This window comes from Muscardinus avellanarius, assembly GCF_963383645.1.
Source record: "Muscardinus avellanarius genome assembly, chromosome: 15".
Lineage (NCBI taxonomy): Eukaryota > Metazoa > Chordata > Mammalia > Rodentia > Gliridae > Muscardinus > Muscardinus avellanarius.
Genome location: NC_137801.1, coordinates 11,125,676 through 11,148,605, shown reverse-complemented (window position 1 = coordinate 11,148,605; position 22,930 = coordinate 11,125,676). Strand labels below are relative to the sequence as shown.

Sequence of the window (22,930 nt, the reverse complement as noted above, 5' to 3'; positions counted from 1 at the left end):
TTTTTAATGATACGGGTATAATCCAATGTCTCCAAATTAGCCAGCCTTTAAAAGACAAACAAAATACCTCAGACTTCCAGCCTGTGAGACTATATGTTAGCGATTCTCACCCAAATATGTCTAGGAGTTCCTGGAAGTGCTTGTTGAGTCTCACTGCCACTAAACCTGACTGTCATTTTTCTGAACTCTAGACCCCAGAGAGCTTTCTTGGCCCCTCTTGACAGTATCAGTTTCCCATAGCACAGCGGAGTCCCTTGCCAGTCCCGGTATCACAGAAAGAACTCTCTCTTTTATACCCAAGTCATAATAACATACTTGTTGCTAACTTTTGGGAGCAAACATTTGGAGGTATCTGTGGAATAACAATGTGGAAAGAGAGAAACTAAAACTCATTCGTGTTCCGACATTCAACTGACCCTGTCCCTGCAGAGACAGGTCTTCTGGCTGCCTCTTCGAAATCCTACTTTGGCAAGAGCAATCACTTGTCCTCTGCTGGGAATTCAATTTAAGGAAAAACACTACTAACTAACCAGAGCCTTTTCTGGTGAAGAGAATGATTTATCAACTGGGGGACAAGATTTGAGCTAAAATATTGGGTTGAAAAAGTGATCTCAGGAGCCCTACGATTTGGCTCTATCCAGAGCAAAGGCAATGTTTTAAAGTAAATAAGACACAAAGCATCATTGTCTAAAACAAAAAGGAATTCTTAATGCCAAATGGTTTTAGAACATGAAAGCATCCTTTAAAAATCTGCCTAAATCCCCAATGTGACTATTCTGAAGGAGCTAAACTCACCTGGAAGCAAAGTTTATTTTTAAAATATTAATTTCTCACTGGGCATGATGGCACACACTTATAATCCCAGAACTCAAAGAGACTGAGACAGAGGATCATAGCTTCGAAACCAGACTCAGCAACTTAGTGAGACTCTGTTTCCAAACAAAAAATAAAATTGAGCTGGGGGTATAGCTCAGAGGTAGACTGCCCTTGGGTTCAATCCTCAGTATCATACAAGCAAAATGAATTTATGCTTATCATATTTCTATTCATATTTTAAAATAAATTCCCCTGAATAATTCTAGTAGCAAGGGCTCCTGCTTGAGTAAAATATATTTACCCTTAAACACACAGAGGACACACAATGATCTGAGACAGGATGGAGACACATCTCGAGTCGGGATCCATTTATATAGATGTTTTCAACCCTGGCAGCAAGCTCCCACCCACCTGGGTGTCCAGGGATTAAAGCAGGGTTTTGGAGGTGAAGTGCATACATCGGTATTCTTGTTTAAGGCACGCTGGGTGACCTTAATGTGCAGCCAGGGTTGACAGCTACCAACTCAAAGGTGAGAACTGAGTGAGCATCCTTGGTACAAAGGCAGCTGACCAGGAAGAACCAGGATTCTAGTACAGTGAGCATCTGTCGCTTGGACGCTTTTGAATCATCTTGCCTGAGTCTTGGGGTAAAAACCAGTGAGAACAAAAGCGCTTAAGGGACATTTCTCCTCGTGTTTCTCAAATTGTGGCTCAAGGTCCCTCTGCACGGACACAATCATCTGAGGAATTTGTTAAAATGCAGATTTCTGGGTCCTACCTAAGACCTAATGACCTCTGCATGTGGTTTAAGCTAAAGAGAAGTCAATAACTATTGGGATCAAATCCAGGCCTCCCTGGCTCCTAGTTCTTTCAAATTCCCCTCAATTCTTTTGACCAGAAAGATTGGAATATCTGTCAGAAAAATTAAAGCTTTAGATGATTTTAAATGAAATGTGATTATTTAAAGCAATAGAATGGAAAACAACAGCAAAAATCCCCAACCCCTCCCTCCAAAGGAATCCTCTATCAATTACTTTGGAGCAGCAAAATAGTATCCCTCCCTTTCCTTCCTGTTCCACTACATTTTTTCCCTTCTAACAAATATTCCTTTTTCCCCTAAATAAAGTCACTTGGAAAAAATCCCTGATCGTATTTTAGAAACTGTCAACATCTATAGGCAAATAAGATTACTGTAGGAGAAACGACCCCATAGATCTCATTTTATATTTGCCTACACATTTTTCATATTGTACACATCTCATTCACACTGCAGTAAAGCGCAGAGTTCCTTTTTAAGTCAGAACAAGGTGAGGAATGTGATTAAATGTTTTTGCCCATTTAGAATTGGCTGGGAACCAACTTTTTATAAAAAATCTGGGCAGTTCTGAGTCCCTGCCACATGCACGTCTACCTAAAAAAAAAAAAAAAAAAAAAAAAAAAAAAGCCTGCCACCTTATTCCAATCAAGTCTAGGTCCCTGTTTCTAATCCAGCATGCTAGGGATGGACCTGGTGTGGAGGGCCGGGACAAGGCCTCCCATGGAAAGCCATGGTGCCCTTTGGAAGATGTGCAGCCAGCACTGATTCACGCCCCCTGTGAAGAGATGGTATCAGAAGTTCTCCAACAGAGACCTAAACACGGGGCAGCAAGTTACTTGGCAGGCAGTCCAGAGGTAGGCATGCTCTCTCAAGGTCAGCCAGGTCCTTTGGGCCTTGCTGCTCTGTCTTTCCCCAAGTATGACACTTCTCTAATACTGGCAACTGGCTCACCAATGCCATGTCCAAGTTCCAGCCTGAGGGACAGAGGAAGGGCAGGTGGAACAAGGCGGCCCAAGCTGCGCACACCATCAGCTCCTTCCCCACGGACCAGGCCCCGGGGAAGGCTGTCCCAGGTAAAGCTCAAGAGGCTCCGTTAAGGACAATCGGGATCTTTCCGGCTTAGAAAAGATCCAGGCCTGAGTGATTACTGGCAGCCTTAGATTAACCGAGACCTGAGGAACCCGCACCTGAAGCAGGGCTGGGGTAGAGGTGCCTTGGTGGGAAGAGCAGGCCAGCTCCTTTTGTGGTCAGGCTGCATGCGGCGGCCTCCTGTGTAAACTCCGTTCCCCATGTATTTCCAGTTGGAGAGCAATTTTAAGAGGGCGAGTTGAGCAAGCCCTCTGCGGACCCCCAGCTCTACGAGGCATTCCTCTCTGGCCTGCCCATTTAGGCCTGAGGATCAGCTTCCAAAGGCAGCCAAAGCAAATGATAAAACTAGGAAACCTATGTCCTGTTCCTAGTTCTACCGACAGGGCCATGTAGGTTCCTCTAAGCCAAGTTTTTGCATCTGTAAAATAAGGAAATAAGTAAGATGACTGTAAGATCCTTTCTGGCTCTAATATGTAAGCAGCCTGAGTTTTAGCTTATTCTTTGCTGTTACGTGTTCATTAAAAATCCATTCTAAGCCGGGCGTGGTGGCGCACGCTTGCTATCCCAGCATCTGGGAGGCTGAGACTTGAGGATCACGGTTCACAGCCAGCCTCAGCTACTTAGTGAGGCCCTCCGCACTCAGTGAGACCCTGTTTCAAAATAAAGAATAAAAAATTGGGCAGGGTGTGTAGCTTGGAGGTTGAATGCCTCTGGGTTCCATCCCCAGATCCACAAAAAAAAAAAAAAAAAAATTTATTCTAAAACAGTGGTTAATGCAAGCACTTCAAAGTACTGCTGTCATACAGATTTATTAGGTGTCATAGTAGTTCTTTATTTCCAAAGAAGTAACCTATAGATAAGTTAAAAAATGGTATCAAGTCATTTCATACAAGCTCAAAACTTGATATACTAGGAAACAGTTTGCTTTCCCTCCAGGAAACAGGGTCTCACTAAGTAGCTGAGGCTGGCTTTGAACCCGTGCGATCCTCCTGTCTCAGCCTCCCAACTGCGGGGATTACAAGCGTGCACCACCACGCTTGACTAGTCTACGCTCTTAAGAAAACTCTAGGGCAAGGAAAATATTCCTGAAAAGACAATTTTTTTAAAACTCAGAGTCAAAGGTACAAAGAAAAATTTTAACTGTACATACAAATTAAAATTTTCCTTTTCCCCTTGTGTAATTTTAGGCAAAAAACAGGGCTTAAGGAAGTATATTCCAAAGAAATGAGTTAAGATTGATTTTAAGACATAGAAGAGGGGAAGATTTGTTGTATCTTCCTTATTATGTATCACCTAAAAAGGTTCTTAAAAATACGTTAATCCAGCTGGGTATGGTGGCGCACACTTGTAATCCCAGCACTTGGGAGGCTGAGACCGGAGGATCGCGGTTCACAGACAGCCTCAGCAACTTGTGAGGCCCTCTGCAACTTAGTTAGACCCTGTTTCAAAATAAAGAATAAAATAGGGCTGGGGGTGTAGCTTGGAGATAGAATGCCCCTGGGTTCAACCTCTAGTACAAAAAAAAAAAAAAAAAAAAAGGTAATCCTTCAGAGACGCATCCTCACTGTCGCCCCACATGAGTCACCAGCCCTCAGAAAATGAACCTCTCCCCAATTCCTCGAATCCTTCAGGTCTCTGAACTAATCAGGCAGTCCTTCTACCTTGGGGTCCCTGGTTACCTTCCACATTATGATGCCCCCACCCCCAGGTTGACCATGTACCTAGACACCCTTGATCATCTAAAGATCATCTCCATACAGAGCTGATCTCTGAAAAACTCTAAAGGCGTTTGCTAATGGCTTCATACAGGTCTTCTGCCAAATTCATACACACGTAAACTTTACTGTTTAAGTCCATAACATTCTTTAAAAAAAGAAAAAAGAACAATATAACTTTAAAATAAGACACAAACTTTCAAGAAAATGTAGTTGTCAAATTTATTTTCATTAGGTTGCCATTTTATGAAGAATTTCTACGACTAATGTTTCTTGACATGCAAAAGAGCATTAATAGCTTAGGTTACTATAAATACTGCTGCTTGGAAGCAGTACAATTGTTTTAGAGTTTTAAGACTACAGATTCAGTACTCAAATCTTATTCAGTAACGCATGAAAATCAGAAGGTTCTGAACAGCTGGTTAGGAAGGTAGCCAAGATGCAGGAACGAAGTCTGTGCCTCCTTTTCAAGGGCAGCCAACTCTTGAACGGTAGGTGCCAAAATATCCACATGGCCTTTATAGTTCCCACCTGCACCACACACGCAAAGCACAAAGTAATGTAAACGACATGCTTCAAATACTTGTCAGCAATACTTTGGCTCAATTCTATCATTTTAAACATTGCTTCTACCAATAAAAATGTACTACTTGTCAAGTTATCTCCAGAATGTTATTTTTAAAATATTAGATCAATTATTTCAATATAAATAAAGGATTAAGCTTCACTGTCTGGATATCCCTACCCATCAAACCATTCAGTTTAGTCTGAATCACAGGTCTTCAGAAAAAAAGCTAATGAAGGTCATTCTGGTAAAGGGAGTAGTATACTAAATTGCCACTTGAATTACGTTAAAAAGCTTTGATTCCTTGTTCAAAAATCACCTATTATAGTGCTGTTTCCTAATAATTCCATAAAAGTTCAAGTACTGTTATGACATAACACTTCAAGAGAGAAGCTAAAGCTGCCGTCGCTCACTGACACACAGACCACACAATAGAGTGCCGCAAGACGGGTGTGGACAAAGGGCTGTCAGGGTGACAAGCAGCAAATGGTTACTGTGCTGATAGCATACTTTTAACATACTCTCTTCAAAAACTGAAGTTCAAAAGGGGCACATTTACATTTAAAATAGACTTTAAAATGACTCAAGCCTTACCACCGGCAGCCCGTTTTTGACCATAGGTGACTTTCCCATCAAATTCATCCACTGGAACCTTGATATCAGGCTCAACCTGAGAAATGGTACAATTCAGGTGTTCTTCTATCTCAGACAACAGCTAAGAAAAAGAGAGAGAAAATTAAAATATTTCCAAATGGAAACTTCACTTTGAAATTTCTATTGCATTCGAATAGCATTACATAAAACCAGGAAAGCTAGAATGCTTATTATTAAAGGAAGTTAGACTTCTGAAAGGATGGACGCAAAGAAATAATTTATGAACTACAACTAAGGATGCCGATTACTCAATACACTTCCTTGTAATTGACAGATGAGAACTCAACGCTAACTGACTTACAACTTTTCTGTTTTACTAACTTCAATAAGCTTTCTGTGAGCTTTACCCGGTCTCACCTGCATCTCGTTGTACCATATGGTACAGCCACCGTCTTCCTTCAGTCTTGTGTTATAACACCCCTTCCCACGATTGCTGCACACGTGGTACCAAACCTACATTGAAGAGGTAAAAAGATGCACATGTGTAAAGAACATGTACAGAGATAATATCACACTAATATTTTACTCTGAATTTGCTTTGTCAACATTTTCTTTCCTTAAGGCACTAAAAAAAAGATCATGTATGTCATCTAATTACCACTACTACTAGTCAGTAGCTAATTAAACAGATCTTCTGAGTCTTTTGAGAATAAGCCAAAAGTTTTCCTAGAATGGATGCCAGTTATAGAAGAGTTCACAGATAAACACGGACGAAAAAGGATATAGTAGACAAGGGTATGTTAAGTGTAATATAAAGTATAAATATTTTCTTTAAGGGCAAAAGGTACAACTAGTGAACTTAAGGAATATGTATATAGTATAATGTAGATCAAGATGATAGATTACCTCATCCCCCAAAGTCGTCCATGGCACCATGCCAGAGTGCCTCAATATTTTCTAGTGAACATAGTTACATCAAGGCTATCATTGAAAATGATATTTTGTATTTTCCCTCCTAATTATCATCATATTATTTGTCTATTCAATGAATATATACAGAAAAAAGGCCATAAAAAGTTCATTTATAAACATTCAATTTGCAACTGAATCCAATTTAGAAGAAAAAATAACAAACTACTTTTATTTCCAACATCTAAAATCACAACACGCACAATGAGTTCTAACACATCACTGTAAAGATTACCTTTTCTTTTTCTGTTGCCACCAGGGAAATGGCCAGACCCATCCTGCAAGATTTTAGAGGTTTTATTAGACTTATTCCCAGAGCACAGAGGTTTAATGGCAGGGAAGGGGAGGGCTCGGCGGTACCTTTCAGCTCTTCCAACTCTGCCAATTCGATGTACATAGTTTTGCTTTTCATCTGGCAGGGTGACATTTATAACTGCAAATAAAAGAGATAATTATCAACTGCTATTAGTTTCTCAATGTGTCCAACATACTAATTTTCCTTAGATTCCATAAAATTTAAGCTCCAGGCATAAAAAAGTTTCTTTTTACCATAAGGAACACCATGGATATCAATTCCTCTAGCAGCTACATCTGTGCAAATCAAGAATCTTACATCTCCTTTCTAAAGAGAATAGAGAGAAAAAAAGAATCTCAGTAAGTCTATTAAAAGATAAAAATGAATACTATCTTTACACTAAGTGAAACCGCTAATAACTCAATGTTACTATTAGACTAGAAGTTTAGATACTTCTAATTTACTGAATCAGATCTTGAAGTTTTATGTTATCAAGTGCCAAAACAGACATTAAAGGTGAATAAACTGATGACTGGGTTCATTCTTGTTTTTTATTTTATTTTTTTTTAATCAAAGACATTAAACTACTGGCTTAGAAATCCTTAATCTCAGTGAGGCGTGGTGGTGCATGCTTGTAATCCCAGTATTTGGGGTTGCTGAAACAGGAGGATCGCAGGTTCGAGGACAGCCTCAGCAAGTAATGAGACTCTCATCATTCTAGTGAGACCCTGTTTCAAAACAAAAATAAAATAGGGCTGGGAGTGTAGCTCAGAGATAGAATGCCCTGGGTTCAACCCTTAGTACTAAACAAACAAAAAAGTTCTCAATCTTTCATACCTTTGAAAGTTTAGGAGGAAGATAAAATATATACACATAAGTGCTATCTTTTCACTTATGTTAAAATAAATGCAGACTATTAGATATACTATTTTGAGGTTACACTTTTTGTGACAACAAATAAAATACTCTTTAAGAGGAAATAGGGTGTGACACTAGCGCTCACCAACAAAATACAAATTGGCTTTGGATGTCATTTGTGCCTAGCAAAACGAAGAGATCTGGAGAAGAAGAAAAAAGGTACTGACTTCTGACGTACTATAATCCCCAGAAGGGTGGCACGAGGGCCAAAATGAAGCCAGGAGGTTAAGTTTTAACATCCACACAGTGCACTCTCAGCACGAACTCACCAACATGCCAAATGAGGCTTCACTTGATTTCATACTACTGGTCCCAGAGGAGAATATGTGTGCTGTATGTTGGGATAAGCACGCTGGTGAGTGCATGAGGATGCTAGTGGGTAGAAGTTACTGAACTTTAGCTCTAATGACTCAAGCCTTACCTCCTACACCAAGAATAGAACTAGAATAAGATTCACCCCAACAGTATCAAAACAAGATACAGTTAATTATACAAATACATATTTAATATTTTCAATTAATTTACAAATTAAGTTATCTAAAGTATTACTAAAGAATTAAAAAAAAAAACCACAAGACTCACAGGCACAGTTCACCTATTCCATGATGACGGTACACGAGGACAAGAACTGTTTTAATGGTATCGACTGGCACTGCTTAAAGCTAGAACCAACTCTCCTCTTAAGGCAGACAGCTGAATATTAGTACCTTAAATCTTTCCAGGTTTTGCTTCCTCTCGTGAGGCTTTCTGTCACCATGAAGACAAACACATGAGAACTGGTGTCCTTTTTTGTCAGGACCTAGTGAAAAAAAAGCACATTGAATGTTTGATCTTAAAAAATATTATATCTAATACTGTATTGAAAAGCCAGTAAAATTCAGACTTTGATAGTAGCATATAACTCTATTAAAATTTATACCTCAAATTGCCATAAACCATGGTTAGAACAATCTCTGTCACAGGCAAAATGCCATTAAAATAGGCTCCATGGAGCATCCAAATTGATGTGCCTTTAAGAACACTTTGAGTTACCCTTCCCAATCCACAGAGAAACAGATAAAGCAGCATGCCAACTAAAATTATCTGCACACCAGCAACCTCACATTCTGTATAAAACTAAGAACAAAAGAGATTATTCTTGGAAGAATCGAGGTCAGCATCATTAAGTTCATGTCTTTCCTAAAGGCCAAGCCTGCCCTCCGCAAGCTATTCTCAGCAGCAATTTAGTTATCTTGGCCATAGCAGATTAGAAGCAGCCAACTGGAAGGGTAGAGAGTCTACCTTACAGACAGGTGCAATGGTCGCCAGCCTTAAAAAGGAAATATTCAAGTTTCCTTTTTAACACTAACCACAACAGCGCAGCTCCTCCTAGAGTCTGTGCAAACCTGGGACTCAACAGAACCTGAAGCACCCGAGAGCCTGGATAACAATGTCGCATGGCTATTCTCTGAGGTAAATTAGGTTCAAGACAACATACCTCAGAATTCAAGAACCTAATGCACTCTCAAGTACGGATTCAAAATGGCTAACACAAAGCTAATTACCAGAGATGAAATAGCAGTGAACCTGAACTTCCAGAGACACACAAATGAAGCCCGTTAGAGTTCAAGTGGCTGATGAAGCTCGCACGCTCCTACACTGGGTGGGGTGTGTCCTTATCCCTATCTCTCTGGTATACATTGTGCTTTGGTTTCTGCAACCGCTTGGTACACCTGTTATCTAGGCTGAATATTTAGGAGGACAAGAGAGACTAAAGAATATAGCTGTCTGATTCGCAGTACTTCCTATGCAATCAACTCCTTCCTTTCAAAACATGACAAGAGAAAAAGATCATAAAATAGCCACGACAACTAAAACCACCAGGCAAGTCTGTCTGCCAGGATTCAGAAAACACGTGTTACTGCACTGTGACTGTAGCGAACAGTGTCAAGTGTTTTCTATGCAACCATTCATTCAGACTTTCAAAAAGTTATTCAAATTCTCAGTGTTCTTTGAGTTTTCTATCTCTTTGATGTACATCAAATTTAGAGAGAGATTTGTTGAAATCTTCTCCAACCAGGAGAATGGGACTTGTCTATTACCTTGGGCATCTGTTAATTTTTCCAACAATGTTATTTTCAAACATACAGTAGAGCTAAACTTTTCTTTATTTGAGGGGGAGGTACTGGGGATTGAACCCAGGGGCATTCTCCATCATAACTACACCCCAGCCCTATTTTGATTTTTAATTTTTAAGGAGAGTTTTACTAAGTTACCATGTACTGCTATCCTCAAGCCTGCGATCCTCCTGTCTCGGCCTCCCAAGTACTGGAATTACAGGCAAGTGCCACTGTGCTCAGCTCACCTTTATATTTTGACACATTTCAGTGTGAATTACAGATGTAAATATACAGTCAGCATGTGAATCGTTAACTACAGTGCAGTGTTCACTTAGTTCTTGTTTTTCCTTTTGAGGTAAAGATTGCATATAATAAAATATACAAACCTTGAGTGGACATTTGCTGACTTTTAACAAAGTCCCATCAAGATATGAAATATCAATACCACCCCTCAAAGTACCCTCGGACTCGTTCCTAATCCCTGCTCCCATTTTTAGTCTCCTGCAGACAAATACAGTTGATTTTTCTTCCATCACACATTAGTTTGACTATTCCAGAATTTCTTTAACTAAATACATAAATATTCTTGTGTAAGAACTCTTTCATTACGCATGTTTCTGAGATGTGCTCCGCTGTCTCTCTTGGTAGTTCATTCCTTTTGATTACCTAGTAGTATTCTACTATGTCACTATTTCAGAGCTTGTTCAACCATTCTCTTACTGATGGGCATTCAGTGTATTTTCAATTTTACAGATAGGCTATTACAGATAAAGCGTCTATGACTATTCTTGTACATATCTTTTGTCAATATGCATTTTCACTTATCTTGAGCAAATGCTGAGGAGTTGGATTGGTAGGCCAATGTTTAATTTTATAAAGACTGGAAGAACTTTTAGCAAGGTGGTTATATTGTGTAATGTTTTCATCAACAATATAAGAATATTCTAGTTGCTCCATATCCTCACCAAACTTTGGTGCTATGCCTTTTAATTTATCGTATATACTTAATGACATTGTGGTTTTACATTTCTGTAACTATTGCTTAAATGTTTTCCATGTTGATTTACATATTTGACGCTATAAGTATAAAATGTGATTTATACTGTCATTGTGGATTGAATAATTTATTGCAATTATGTCTAACAATATTTTTAATATTTGTATCTCTTATTAATTATAGCTGTATCAGCTACCTTTTGATTAGTATTTTGGCTGACACATGTGCATATTTCACAATATAAAATGTATGGCGTATAAATACATATTTGATTCCTTTTCCTTACAGTTGCTCACTGCCCTCGGGTTCAGGTGCACTGCTTGTAAACAGCACACTGCTCAGATTCATCCAGTCCAATACTCCATGCCTTTTAGCAGAAGACTTCAGCCCACTGACAGTGTCTACTCACAACTTTGTATCTTTTCCACCTATGATTTTATTTTATAATTTCTAACCACCCTTTTTTCATTTATCTTTTCCTTTTCCTTTCTTAGTCTTGTTTAGGTTTTTTTCCTCATTCCCTCTTCGTCATTTACTGGTTTAGAAGATAAACATTCTATCATTTTAGAGATTACACTTTAAAGTTTAATACTAATCAGTAACTTTACACTCCTCCCGAATGACCTAAGGGCCTGAAGATGCTGTGGTTAGATTCACTGAATTGAAGCTGCACCTACGTAGACAATTCTCTCGTTGTTTTTCCTAGGGTTATTGTACAGAAAAGTACTGGATAAAAGCAAGCACGATGCACCATTGCTGCTTTAAATTTCACACACACACTCTAAATTACATGAGACTAATAATCTATTAAACAGAAAAGCAAAAACAATTGATTTTAAGTAAGAATAAATGACCTCCTCCTTGTTGCATAAAGTACTGCTCCAAGTTATCACAGTCAATTTTGGTTCTACAGAAGATAATTGCTTGATCCATCTTGTGTTCCTTGATTGCACGCACGGCATACTCCCCCTTGAGGATTTTAATAGCTTCCGACCACATCTCTTGAATATCACAGGAGGAAAAAAAAAAAAATCAACAGAATTTTGATCTGAATTCGTCATGAACACACATAATTCTTCTAAAAAATTCTGCTTTAATACCATATAGACAAGACATAACAGATAGGGTGAGTAAATCCATTTGTTCATTTATTTTTTTTTGTTAATTTTTTATGCTACCTTATGGGGCAAATATACCCAAATCACACCTAATATGAGTGAACAGACATACACACACACCCAGATTAACTGAAGTACAGAACTCAATGCTAAGTGCTCAATTAATATTACTTACTTTAAACCCTTCTTTAAAGTAATGAGTACACTTTCTAAATCAATCTAAACACAAGGAAGTTCATACTTCACTCTATGGAATAAAATCTTATTAAGAAATCTAGTAACTTCTTAAGACGCCATCCTCCACATCCCCTTTTCAGTGCTACAGCTGTTGCTCAACTAAAATACAAGATTTTAATTCCATGGCCCAACCCGTTTTCATTTCTAATTATAGTATAAACTAAACAATGTTTTTACAAGAAAAATATGGGAAGCAGCAAAACTAGAATTTTATAAAATGCACTCCCAAACAGAAGGATTTATTACTTTCAATTAGTGGTGCCTCTGTTCCTCTGCAACAGATTAACTGAGCATGTGCCATGTAAACTTGAAGGCGCATAACAATGATTAAAGAGGAAGGCTCTTTAATCAAGATGTCAGACAATTCACCCTTCAGATCCATGTTGCAAACCTGCCAGTGAATTCAAGCAAAAAGCCAGTGCATTCTGATCCCTACCAATGACCCATTTGAAAGGCATGACATCGGACAGGCTGCCTAATGGGTTTAAGACACATTCCTTTGGGTTTTAGCACCATCCTTGTATTCCTATGTGACCTCATAAATTTTTGAAACACTATGTGTATGAAACAAATTGTCTCAGCTCTGGATAGAATATCTTCATTGAGTTGAGATTTAATGTTAGACTTTTTATAAACTGATAAATATTTAATGGGTATGGAGTTTCATTTTGGAAATATGAAAAAGTTCTCAAGATGGATAGTTGTGATGGCTATACAATATAAATGGACTTAATGCCACTGAATCAGGTACCAAGAAATAGTTGAAATGAAAAATTTTATCTTATGTATATTTGACTACAGAATAAATCAATAATCAAAACTAAATTATTTATTTTTCATGGCTATAGCTAAAGATATTTTTCTTTAATACCCAGCCAGTATCCTTATAATATGATATCACTTCTGGAATTTCAGGGCCAATATAAAATATGTCTCAAAAGAAATTTTGCTGATTCTTTTATGATCAATGAGAATTCTATACCCAAAATATTTGTGACTTAGATACCAGGAGACTAGTATCTAGGTTCAGTGATTAATATTCCTCTAAGTGCCACCTCCTGTCTCTCATGAGACAAGGCATAAACTCAATAGAGCAAACCAATTCATTTCAAAATCTCTCAACACATTTTATTACTATTTATTTCAACTTACCTGGACTGTTTGCACCAGGTCTTGTGTTATCTTTTGCATGTACATCATCAGTCTATCAAAAACAAGAGATAAAAGGGACAGGGAGTTTTTAGGAAAGATTCCAAACAAGTATTTTATACACATAGATGAATATTATATGCAAATAAATAAATATATATTACATAAATATATTTATATTTGGGGAGAACTGTATTTGCCTTTACACTGCATTTTAGACATAAGTCTTTAGGCAAAACTATTTTTCAAACTCAGAGAACTCCTTCATTAACTACAGATCTAAGTCAATTTTAAATGTAATAATAAAAATAAATATGTTTTTCACATTCTTCTGTATGTATAGTAAGTATATCATTACCTTATAAAGGTTAACGTTACAACATAACTGAGGAAAATGATAAGATGGCAATATGGAATTGATTTTTAGGAGAGCAACACACATCAAGAGCACATGATGAGGATCCTATTAAAATATTACTAGAAATAGAAATTATTGCAAAAAAATTATATGCAAACTTCTTTACAAAAATTACATCAAGGAAGCTAATCATAAAAGTAAATTTTACAAAGATAAAATAAAAGATGAAGTCTATTATTTACTCAAAGCCCTTTTAAAGGCCTAAGCTTTCATGGTCAATATCTAGAACATCTTTTCTTTGGTATAAATCTGATTGCTTTAAGCATTACTAAAGAGCCCAAGGATAACTAGTTTATGAGCTGTTTTATTCTATACAAATGCTAAAGCTATAAAGTACTTACTCTAATGTGGTTTTTTCCCAGCCTTTCCCAAAGTCTGTCAGTTTTGGGGTTCACTGGGACAACAACATGGTGTACAGTGTCTGGAACAGAATCCTCTCCTTTTAAATCAACCCATGTGGGAAAATGCATTATCTTCTCAGACAGTTTCTTTACGTCAAAAGAATGCAAAGTAGCAGAACAAACAATCACCTAGGAACAGGAAAACTCAAATTTAGACAAGGCTTCCTAGTATCACATTAATCCTGATGTGGGGCCAAAGTAAGCTATCCTGGAATCTACAGACACGTTCAGTGCCTGGCTCTGTGGAGCAACAACTCCCCATGTGAGCTGGGGCAGGTTCATCTCTGAGGCAGGGCTCCCTCACTCTCAGTTGAAAATCATAACCATCTCTTCTTCAATGTGTGAGAAAAGCTAAGTCAGATGAAAAGGTTTTAGAAAATAAGAAGTCAAAGTTATTATTTATCCCATTTTCCTAAAAGCCTCAACAAAAAATTAGAAGAGTATTTTAATAAGTACTTCTAAGGAGGCAACTGATTTTCAATAGCTAAGGTTATTTTTCCTCCAAACAGGAAGCCGTACTAATAATCTGGACTATAAACCCCAAGTACACTGTGTGAATTTTTTACTTATACTCTTCTATTACACCTAAAATTTTTCCTCTTTTATTTCTAAAAGCAGCTTTTAGACTGTTCAGTTTTAAGTACTATCAGTCCACTAACAATGTTTTATACAATAATTCACTTAGAAATACTCAAAAAAGGCCGGGCGTGGTGGCACACGCTTGTAATCCCCACGCTTGGGAGGCAGAGACAGGAGGATCACACAGGTTCGAAGCCAGCCGCGCTCGCTGGCTTAGGAGACCCTGTTTCCAAATATAAAAAAAAAAAAACCGTAAAAAGAGGTCTTGGAGTGTAGCCCGGAGGTAGAAGGGCTTCCAGGAACCCCAGTACCACCAAAAAAAAAACAAAACAAAACAAAAAAAAGAAATACTCAAAAAACTTGACTCTGCATTAAATAACAACTGCCTATAAGTCTTTAAGTGACCTTAGTCATTTGATACCTGAAGTCTTTTTCCATCAGAGGTGATCTGAGGGATCTGGCTGTGCATCCTGTTGATGAAATCGGAGTAACCTTGAGAAAGAAGTCCATCCTGCGGGAGAAGAACAGACAAAACCAGTACTGAGACCTTTCCTGAATCAGATTCACAACATAAGAAAGCTAAGTCATACGTACATATCCCACAAGTGTCAAAATGATTATTTGTTCTGGACATTTAAGACAAGTTACAAAGTTGACTTTAACTTCCTTGTGTCTAAAATATGAAAAGCTACAATAAACCATCCAAAACCATACTGTAGCATTCTAGAATGAATATAAGAGTCAATTGCTTCTCCAGGCTTGGTGGCACATGCTTATAATCCCCATGCTTGGGAGGCTGAGACGGGAGGATCACACAGGTTCAAAGCCAGCCTCAGCTACTTAGTGAGGCTCTCAGCAACTTAGTGAGACCTTGTTTCCAAATGAAGTATGAAACAGGTCTGGGAGTATAGCCCAGAGGTAGAAAAGCCCCTGGGTTCCACCCCCAATACCACCAAAAAAAGAAAAAAATAAAAAAAAATAAAGACGGGCATGGTGGCACATGCTTGTAATCCCAGCATTTGGGAGGATGTCACAGGAGAATCATGGTTCTCGGCCAGCCTCAGCTCCTACTCAGTGAGGTCCTTTGCAACTCAGTGAAACCCTGTTTCAAAAAATAAAGAATAAAAAATAGGGCTGGGGGTATAGCTCAGAGGTAGAATTCCCCCGGGTTCTATCCCCAGTACTGAAAAAAAAAAAAAAAAAAAGAAGAATCAACAGCTTCTAACACATGTCCTTAAGATTACGATTTTAATAGGAAAAATAAAAAAGCTTCAGTGCTGGGAAACTGGGTTCAACCCATCTTAAAAATTATTTGAAAGAATTTTTCAAAATCCTCAAACGTATTTATGCTCTTCTAGATGGTCCACACATCACAACTCTGACATAAGAAAATAGCATATACTGCACTGTACAAAAATAATTTATAAACAAATACAGCTGAGTAAAAAACAAACCTATCTATATTTTGTAATTAGTGGTTAAATTAACTACAAAATATCCGCATAACAGATTAGATAGTCTTCAAAAATTATTTACAAATGACAAGTCCTTAAGATATTTTTTAAAAATCTTCCTAGGAGGATATATATGGTGGCATGTACCTGTAATCACAGTACTTGAGAGGCTGAAATAGGAGGATCACAGGTTTGAGGCCAGTGCACCTCAAACTCTGTTTCAAAATAACAAAATAGGCTGGGAGTGTAGCTCAGAGGTAGAATGACCAACTGCTAAATCCCCAGGCCACAAAACAACAACAAAACTACCCAAATTCCTAAAAGCCTAATTTCAACTACATAAATTACTGTCATCCTTTAGTGTCCACAAGGGACTGGTTCCAAGACCCATGATGGATACTAAAATCCATGGATGCGCCAGTCCCTTATTTAAACTGAATCATATTTGCAAAGAACCTGCACACAGCTTCCCCTATGCTCTAATTCATTTCCAGATTACCTGTCTTAAGGCAATGTAAATAGTTATGCTGAACTGCTTAGGAAACAGTGTTTAGTACACACACAATTTTTTCCCCAAATATTTTCTACCCGAGCTTGGTTGAATCAGTGGATATTGAACTCACAGATACAAAGGGCCAGCTCTTTAAATCAATATAAAAAGTAGATAAAAATATACCAAACCGAGAACAATCGTCATACTTAAGGTAGTAAGATCATGACTAACTTAAAAATATTTTATCTCAAAAAGCATAAGCAAAGTTCTTTTAAAAGCACGACTGTGTTTCAACATACCGCTTCATCCAGAACCAGGAATCTAACTTGAGATAAGTTGAGCTTTCCAGTTGACACCAAGTCATCTAATCTTCCTGGAGTGCCTACAACAATGTCTACCTGAAAACAGCAAAAAAAGCACCTGATGAGAACTGAGGGAATATCACGATCACCTTGAAACAGCAGCCAATAGCGTCTACTCAGAGGAGAAACAGGCAGGCTAAAGTAGTCACAGTTAATGCCGAATTTATTAAAAAGATGTTATACATAAAGCCATACGTTAAGCTTGGGTTAGGTTTGAAATTAAGATGAAGATTTTGGAAACTAAATTGGACAACCTGAACTGTTATATGTAGTCTAATATATAAAATTTGTATTTTTCAATTAAAACTCAGAAGAATTTATAAAAATTCTGAAATCAAAACAAGTCTTAATTTCACCATTACTCAGCTGTGTAACTCTGACTTAATATCTTCTGGTATCAACTTTCTCATTTTTTAAATTGGGGGAACCTTCTGCTTTGCAAAATGTTGTGACAATGAAGAGAGAAGGTACATAAAGCACTTGCTGCCTACTTTACCAAGTACTCAATAAATCTGGTTATGCTGAACAGTAATGGTGATCAGATTGTCCAAGAAAATAATTGGTATTTGTCAAGTGCTTATAATGAATAGGCACTGTGTTAAACACGTACGAGTTTCACTTCCTGTGACCAAATGCAAACTTCATTATTCCCATTTTCATTTCATATGAGCACCACAGGAGGAACAACTACTGTATGGCTATGTGCGGCCATGAATAAAGCCCATTCTGGTTTTGTGTGTAGCATCTTTCACATAGGATTCTAACCAACTATGTGAGTCTCCACCTCCTCATTTCAGTAGGTAAAGAGGGCATGAAGGCAAACTATCACAGGTTTAAAACATAAGTGAGCTAGATTGGAAAAATGTGAAATATTTAGATGGCTTGTATAGTAGAACCAACTACTCCTCTAGACCTCAACTGTACATTACAGTAACTACAGAAGATCAGAAAAACTGAAATAAGTCTATTCTCTCACTCCAGAGAGGAATCGATTCCTATCCCAGCAAGACACAACATGAGGTAAAGCTGACAGAGGATGGTCAGTTTCTATATACCTGTTTTCCCACACACCTACAAGGTGTCTTTAAATAAATATACTGACTTTGTATTCATTTCAGTGACACTTGATTTTTCTTGGAAAAAAAAAAAGCTATATTGTCAAATGACAACCCACAACATTACTTTTAAAATATTGCTGGGTGTGGTGGTGCACGCTTGTAATCCCCGTGCTTGAAAGGTGGAGACAGGAGGATTGCGCAGGTTTGAAGCCAGCCACGCTGGCTTAAGAGACCCTGTTTCCAAATTAAAAAGTATAAAATAGGTCTGGGAGTGTAGCCCGGAGGTAGAAGGGTTTCCAGGAACCCCAGTACTACAAAAAATAAAAAAATAAATTTTTTTAAAATTAAGAATAAAAATTAAATGTGCAACTTACCCCATTGTCCAAAACAGAGAGCTGATCCCGTGCTGCCACACCTCCAATTATCAGAAGCTCCCTGAAATAAAGATCAGAATGATAATGTACAAGATTCAAGTCTGCTTACACTGTTCAGTCTGTATCCATGTCTTCTAGAATCTATAATATAAGTACTGATAAAGTGAGAAGCAAAGCATCCCATTTCCAGTAGCCACGTACCATGCTAAGGCTCAGTAAAATTAACTGAAGAAAATTCATGTGAAAGCTGAGAGCAGAGGAAATACTAAAACCGAGTTTCTGTATGCCTTTTTTTCCACACACATACACAGGCATTTGGATGTGTAGGAAATGGGTCCAAAATATATCAAAATCAAATTTTAAAAGGCTGCCTCCAGGAAGAATAACTAGACACTAAGGATAAAATGAAAAATGAAAAATTACTCATTTCACAAAATAGCCTTTTGTTTAAACTCATTTCAACAAGTAGTGCTAGACAAATAGGCACGTACAAAAAGACCATGTAAGAACTATCTCAAAACGGAGCAGAGGCCTACAGGTAAAACCTAAGACTACAAAACTCATGGAGAACATAGGAATAAATTATCATGACCTTGGTTCAGGCAAAGCTGTCTACATACAGACACTATGGCAAACATAGTGACTACATGGAAATCAGGAACTTCACAGGAACCCATCAAGAGAGTAAAAAGACAACTCACAGAACGGGAGGAAATGCTTACAAGTTATACATCTAACATACAGAATAATATATCAAAATAAATTAAAAGCTCCTGCAACTCAACAATATCAACTTAACAATATAAAGGCAATCCAATTTTATTTTTTTATATTTTTTTGTTTTTATTTTTTTGTTTTTGTGGTACTGGGGGTGGAACCCAGGGGCTTTTCTACCCCTGGGCTATACTCCCAGACCTATTTTATACTTTATTTGGAAACAGGGTCTCACTAAATTGCTGAGAACCTCAATCAATAGCTGAGGCTGACTTCAAATCCATGTCATCCTCCTGTCTCAGCCTCCCAAGCGCTGGGATTACAAGTGTGCGCCACCACGCCTGGCTCAATCCAATTTTAAAATGGACAAAATATTTAAACACATATTTCTCCAAAGATATACAGGAAGTGGAAAAGCACATGAAAAGATGTTCAACATTATTAGCTATTACAGTAGCATGAGTAAAAACCAGAGTCAGGTAACATTTCAGGCCCACTAGGATGGCTGCACTCAAAATCAGAGACCAAGTACTAAGTGAGGTTGTGGAGGAACCGAAACCCTCAAATATTGCTAGTAGTAATGAAAATGCTGCAGTCACTTTAGAAAACAGTTTGTGGGAGAAGCTGGGCATGGTGGAGCACACTTGTAGTCCCGGTACTTGGGAGGCTAAGACAGGAGGACTGAAGGTTCTCCACCAGCCTCAGCTACTTAGTGAGGCCCACCGCAACTAGATGAAACCCTTTCAAAATAAAGAAGAAGAAAAAAAAAAAACAGCTGGGGATGTGGCTCCAAGGTAGTATACCACTGGGTTCAATTCCCAGTACCTAAAAAAAAAACAGTTTATGTTAAACATAATGTTACAATATGACCCAGCAATTCTGTTTCTAAGTATATATTCAGGAGAAATGAAAATGCAAGCCCACACAAAATCTTGTACAAGAATGCTCATAGTATAGGAACCAAAAACCAACGATGACAACGCAAAGGTCCATCAACAGACAAATGGATAAACCAATGGATACACCATGGTACAGCAAAACAGAAGTCTTTTTGGCAATAAAATACTGACGCATGATGCAACATGAGTGAACCTAAAAAACATGGTAAGTGACAGAAGCCAGCCCCAAAGACCATCTACTGTGCAATTCCATTTATATAAAATGTCTAGAAGAGGCAAATCTACAGACAGAGAATCAGTTAGTGGTTGTCTAAGGACAGAAAAGTATGTATGTATTATGTATATACGCTGAAAATATTTTCTACTCTTCTTCAAAACACCTCAAACCTAAGTAAGACAATAGACATCTGGTCCAAAAGGAAGACTAACCTTAGCTTTGGATTGTCAATATACTTCTTAAACTGCTTGACATTATTCAAAGTTTGCTCTGCCAGCTCCCGCGAGGGTTCAACAATGAGAGCTTTTGGAGCATTGGGGAGAAACTTTGTTTGTGTCACCTGTGCATTGCCTTAGAAGAATAAAAAAGGTTAGAACACATTACTACTTGTACAACATGAGCATGAGCATTTCAATAATGAAATTTTAAATGATTACCAAACTATACAGAAAAATCAAAATAAAATGAAGCTAAAATTTCTAAAATGAACTATGGCTTTTTAAAATCGACTTGGAAAAATTGTGATCAACAGATGTATAAAAATGACGTATAGTTTTGTTGGTTTATTGGCTAGGTAATATTCTTACTTTAATTAGTTGAAATATATTACAACACACGGGTAAGAGTCAAGCTTTCAAGCCAGACTGCCTGGATTCAGATTCAGTGCTGGCACTTACGTGCTCTGTCACCTTGGGCAAGTTACTTCACACCCCTATTTGTCAGGCTTTTGTCTACAAGGTGGGAAGAAGACTACTTTGTAGAGTTATGGATAATAATCGATGTTAACATTCCACCACGGCACTTAGCAAACCCACAGCCCACACACAGCAGACATCGCTGTCACTGTAACTGAGGTGCTCTGAATGCTGAACTGAAACCAAGCACAGTGTAATACTGAACTGCACTGATGTGTTAAATTAAGATGTTACTTAGGCCTTCCACAACTCAGTGAGACCCTGTTTCAAGATAAAGAATAAAAAATAAGGTTGGGGGTGTAGCTCAGAGGTAGAATGCCCTGGAGTCAATCGCTAGTTCCGCAAGAAAGAAAAAGAAAAAGAAAAAGAAAAAGAAAAAGAAAAAGAAAAAGAAAGAAAGAAAGAAAGAAAGAAAGAAAGAAAGAAAGAAAGAAAGGTAAGCAAGTAAGTAGGCTGGCTGCTGTAACTCACTGCGAGAAGCTCTACTCACTGGAGTTCTCACCCATTCTAGAAATGCCTACCCACCAGGCACATACCTACCTGTCTGCTGTGACTTGACAACGTAACTATCCGGAGCCTTGGAAAGAGCAACAAAACCATCTTTTGGTGGAAACTTAAATTCTTCTTCACCAAAGTTAAATTTCAGTTCAGCGTTCTAGCAATAAATGAGGGAAAAAAATTAATTAAAAATGTTAACCTAATAGCAAACTGCCAATACAAAATAATGAAAATCAGACAGCTTATAATCACAGCTAAATTTTTGATTACCTTCAAAACACAGGCAGGAAAGAGGGCTTGGTTTTTAATATGAGGTGGTACTTCAAATGCTAGACCAAGATCTTTCCCTTAAAAGAAAAAAAAAAAAAAAAAGAGCAATTGAAATGATCAAAAAAAAAAAAAAATTTGCACACTCGCATCATCCAACCTACCTGACCTGCACTCATGCTCTGAAACCCAATGATAAACTGTCCTTCCTGAGGCCAACCTGTCACTTTTATGCTTTACTTACCGCCCAACTCCACTTTTCAGTTATTCTGTGTCCACAAGATCACTGCCACCAGACACTCCATAGCCCGCAAATGTGCGCCCAGAGCAGAACACAAGCAAACCTCCCTGGAGCCCACTTCTCCCTCCATTTTTCTTCTCCCTTTTGAAGCAGCTCCCTGGATTTCATTTTTACTACGCCCACTTCCTTTCATCCCATTTTCCCACTGATCTGACTCCCAATCCGCACCCCTCACCGATCCCCTGGCTCGTCCAAAACAGCCCTGTCAAGTGCTTTCCACTGTCTGGTCAGCAGTTAACTCTGCTCCTCCTCTTTCTAGACAAGACTCCTCAGCAGCACTGCACCCAACCTGACTGCCCCTTCCTCCCTAAACACTGGCTTCGCCTGGACCCCACAGCCCCACACGCTCCCTGTTCTGCTCTCTGGGTTCCTCTCAGTCTGCACACTTCTAGCCACATGAACCAAGGCCTTGATCTCTCATTTCTTATCTCCCCTTATTCCCTAAGTGACCTCAAGCCAGCCCACTGTTTTCTCTTTTTTCTTTTTTTCTTTTTTTGGTGGTACTGGGGTAGAATCCAGAGGCTTTCTACCTCCGGGCTATACTCCCAGACCTATTTTATACCTTATTTGGAAACAGGGTCTCACTAAGTTGCTGAGAGCCTCACTAAGTAGCTGAGGCTGGCTTCGAACCTGTGCGATCCTCCTGTCTCAGCCTCCCAAGCGCAGAGATTACAAGTGTGCGCCACCACGCCCGGCAGCCCACTGTTTTCAATATAACAAGAGTAGTACTGTTAGCATAAAGAGTCGATAACACTCCTCTGCTTGAAATCCCAATGGCTTTCCATCTCACTGAAGTAAAAGCACAGCTTGTACTTTCATCTA

The 22,930-nt window shown here is 38.3% G+C and overlaps 1 protein-coding gene across 1 annotated transcript in view; it reads right to left on the bottom strand.

The window, feature by feature from the left end:
* Positions 1-4,837: 4,837 nt before the first annotated feature.
* Positions 4,838-22,930, bottom strand: part of DDX1 (DEAD-box helicase 1) — a gene marked incomplete at both ends in the record, with an annotated part of 30,215 nt that continues 12,122 nt past the window's right edge. The window contains 16 exons of the mRNA XM_080711322.1: positions 4,838-4,968; positions 5,597-5,717; positions 6,014-6,109; positions 6,801-6,843; positions 6,926-6,998; positions 7,115-7,187; positions 8,486-8,577; positions 11,729-11,875; positions 13,382-13,433; positions 14,138-14,326; positions 15,198-15,287; positions 17,023-17,121; positions 18,518-18,578; positions 20,560-20,698; positions 21,583-21,697; positions 21,811-21,887. Of these exons, the coding sequence (XP_080567448.1) occupies positions 4,838-4,968; positions 5,597-5,717; positions 6,014-6,109; positions 6,801-6,843; positions 6,926-6,998; positions 7,115-7,187; positions 8,486-8,577; positions 11,729-11,875; positions 13,382-13,433; positions 14,138-14,326; positions 15,198-15,287; positions 17,023-17,121; positions 18,518-18,578; positions 20,560-20,698; positions 21,583-21,697; positions 21,811-21,887 (1,598 nt within the window). The remainder of the gene's footprint in view (positions 4,969-5,596; positions 5,718-6,013; positions 6,110-6,800; positions 6,844-6,925; positions 6,999-7,114; positions 7,188-8,485; positions 8,578-11,728; positions 11,876-13,381; positions 13,434-14,137; positions 14,327-15,197; positions 15,288-17,022; positions 17,122-18,517; positions 18,579-20,559; positions 20,699-21,582; positions 21,698-21,810; positions 21,888-22,930) is intronic.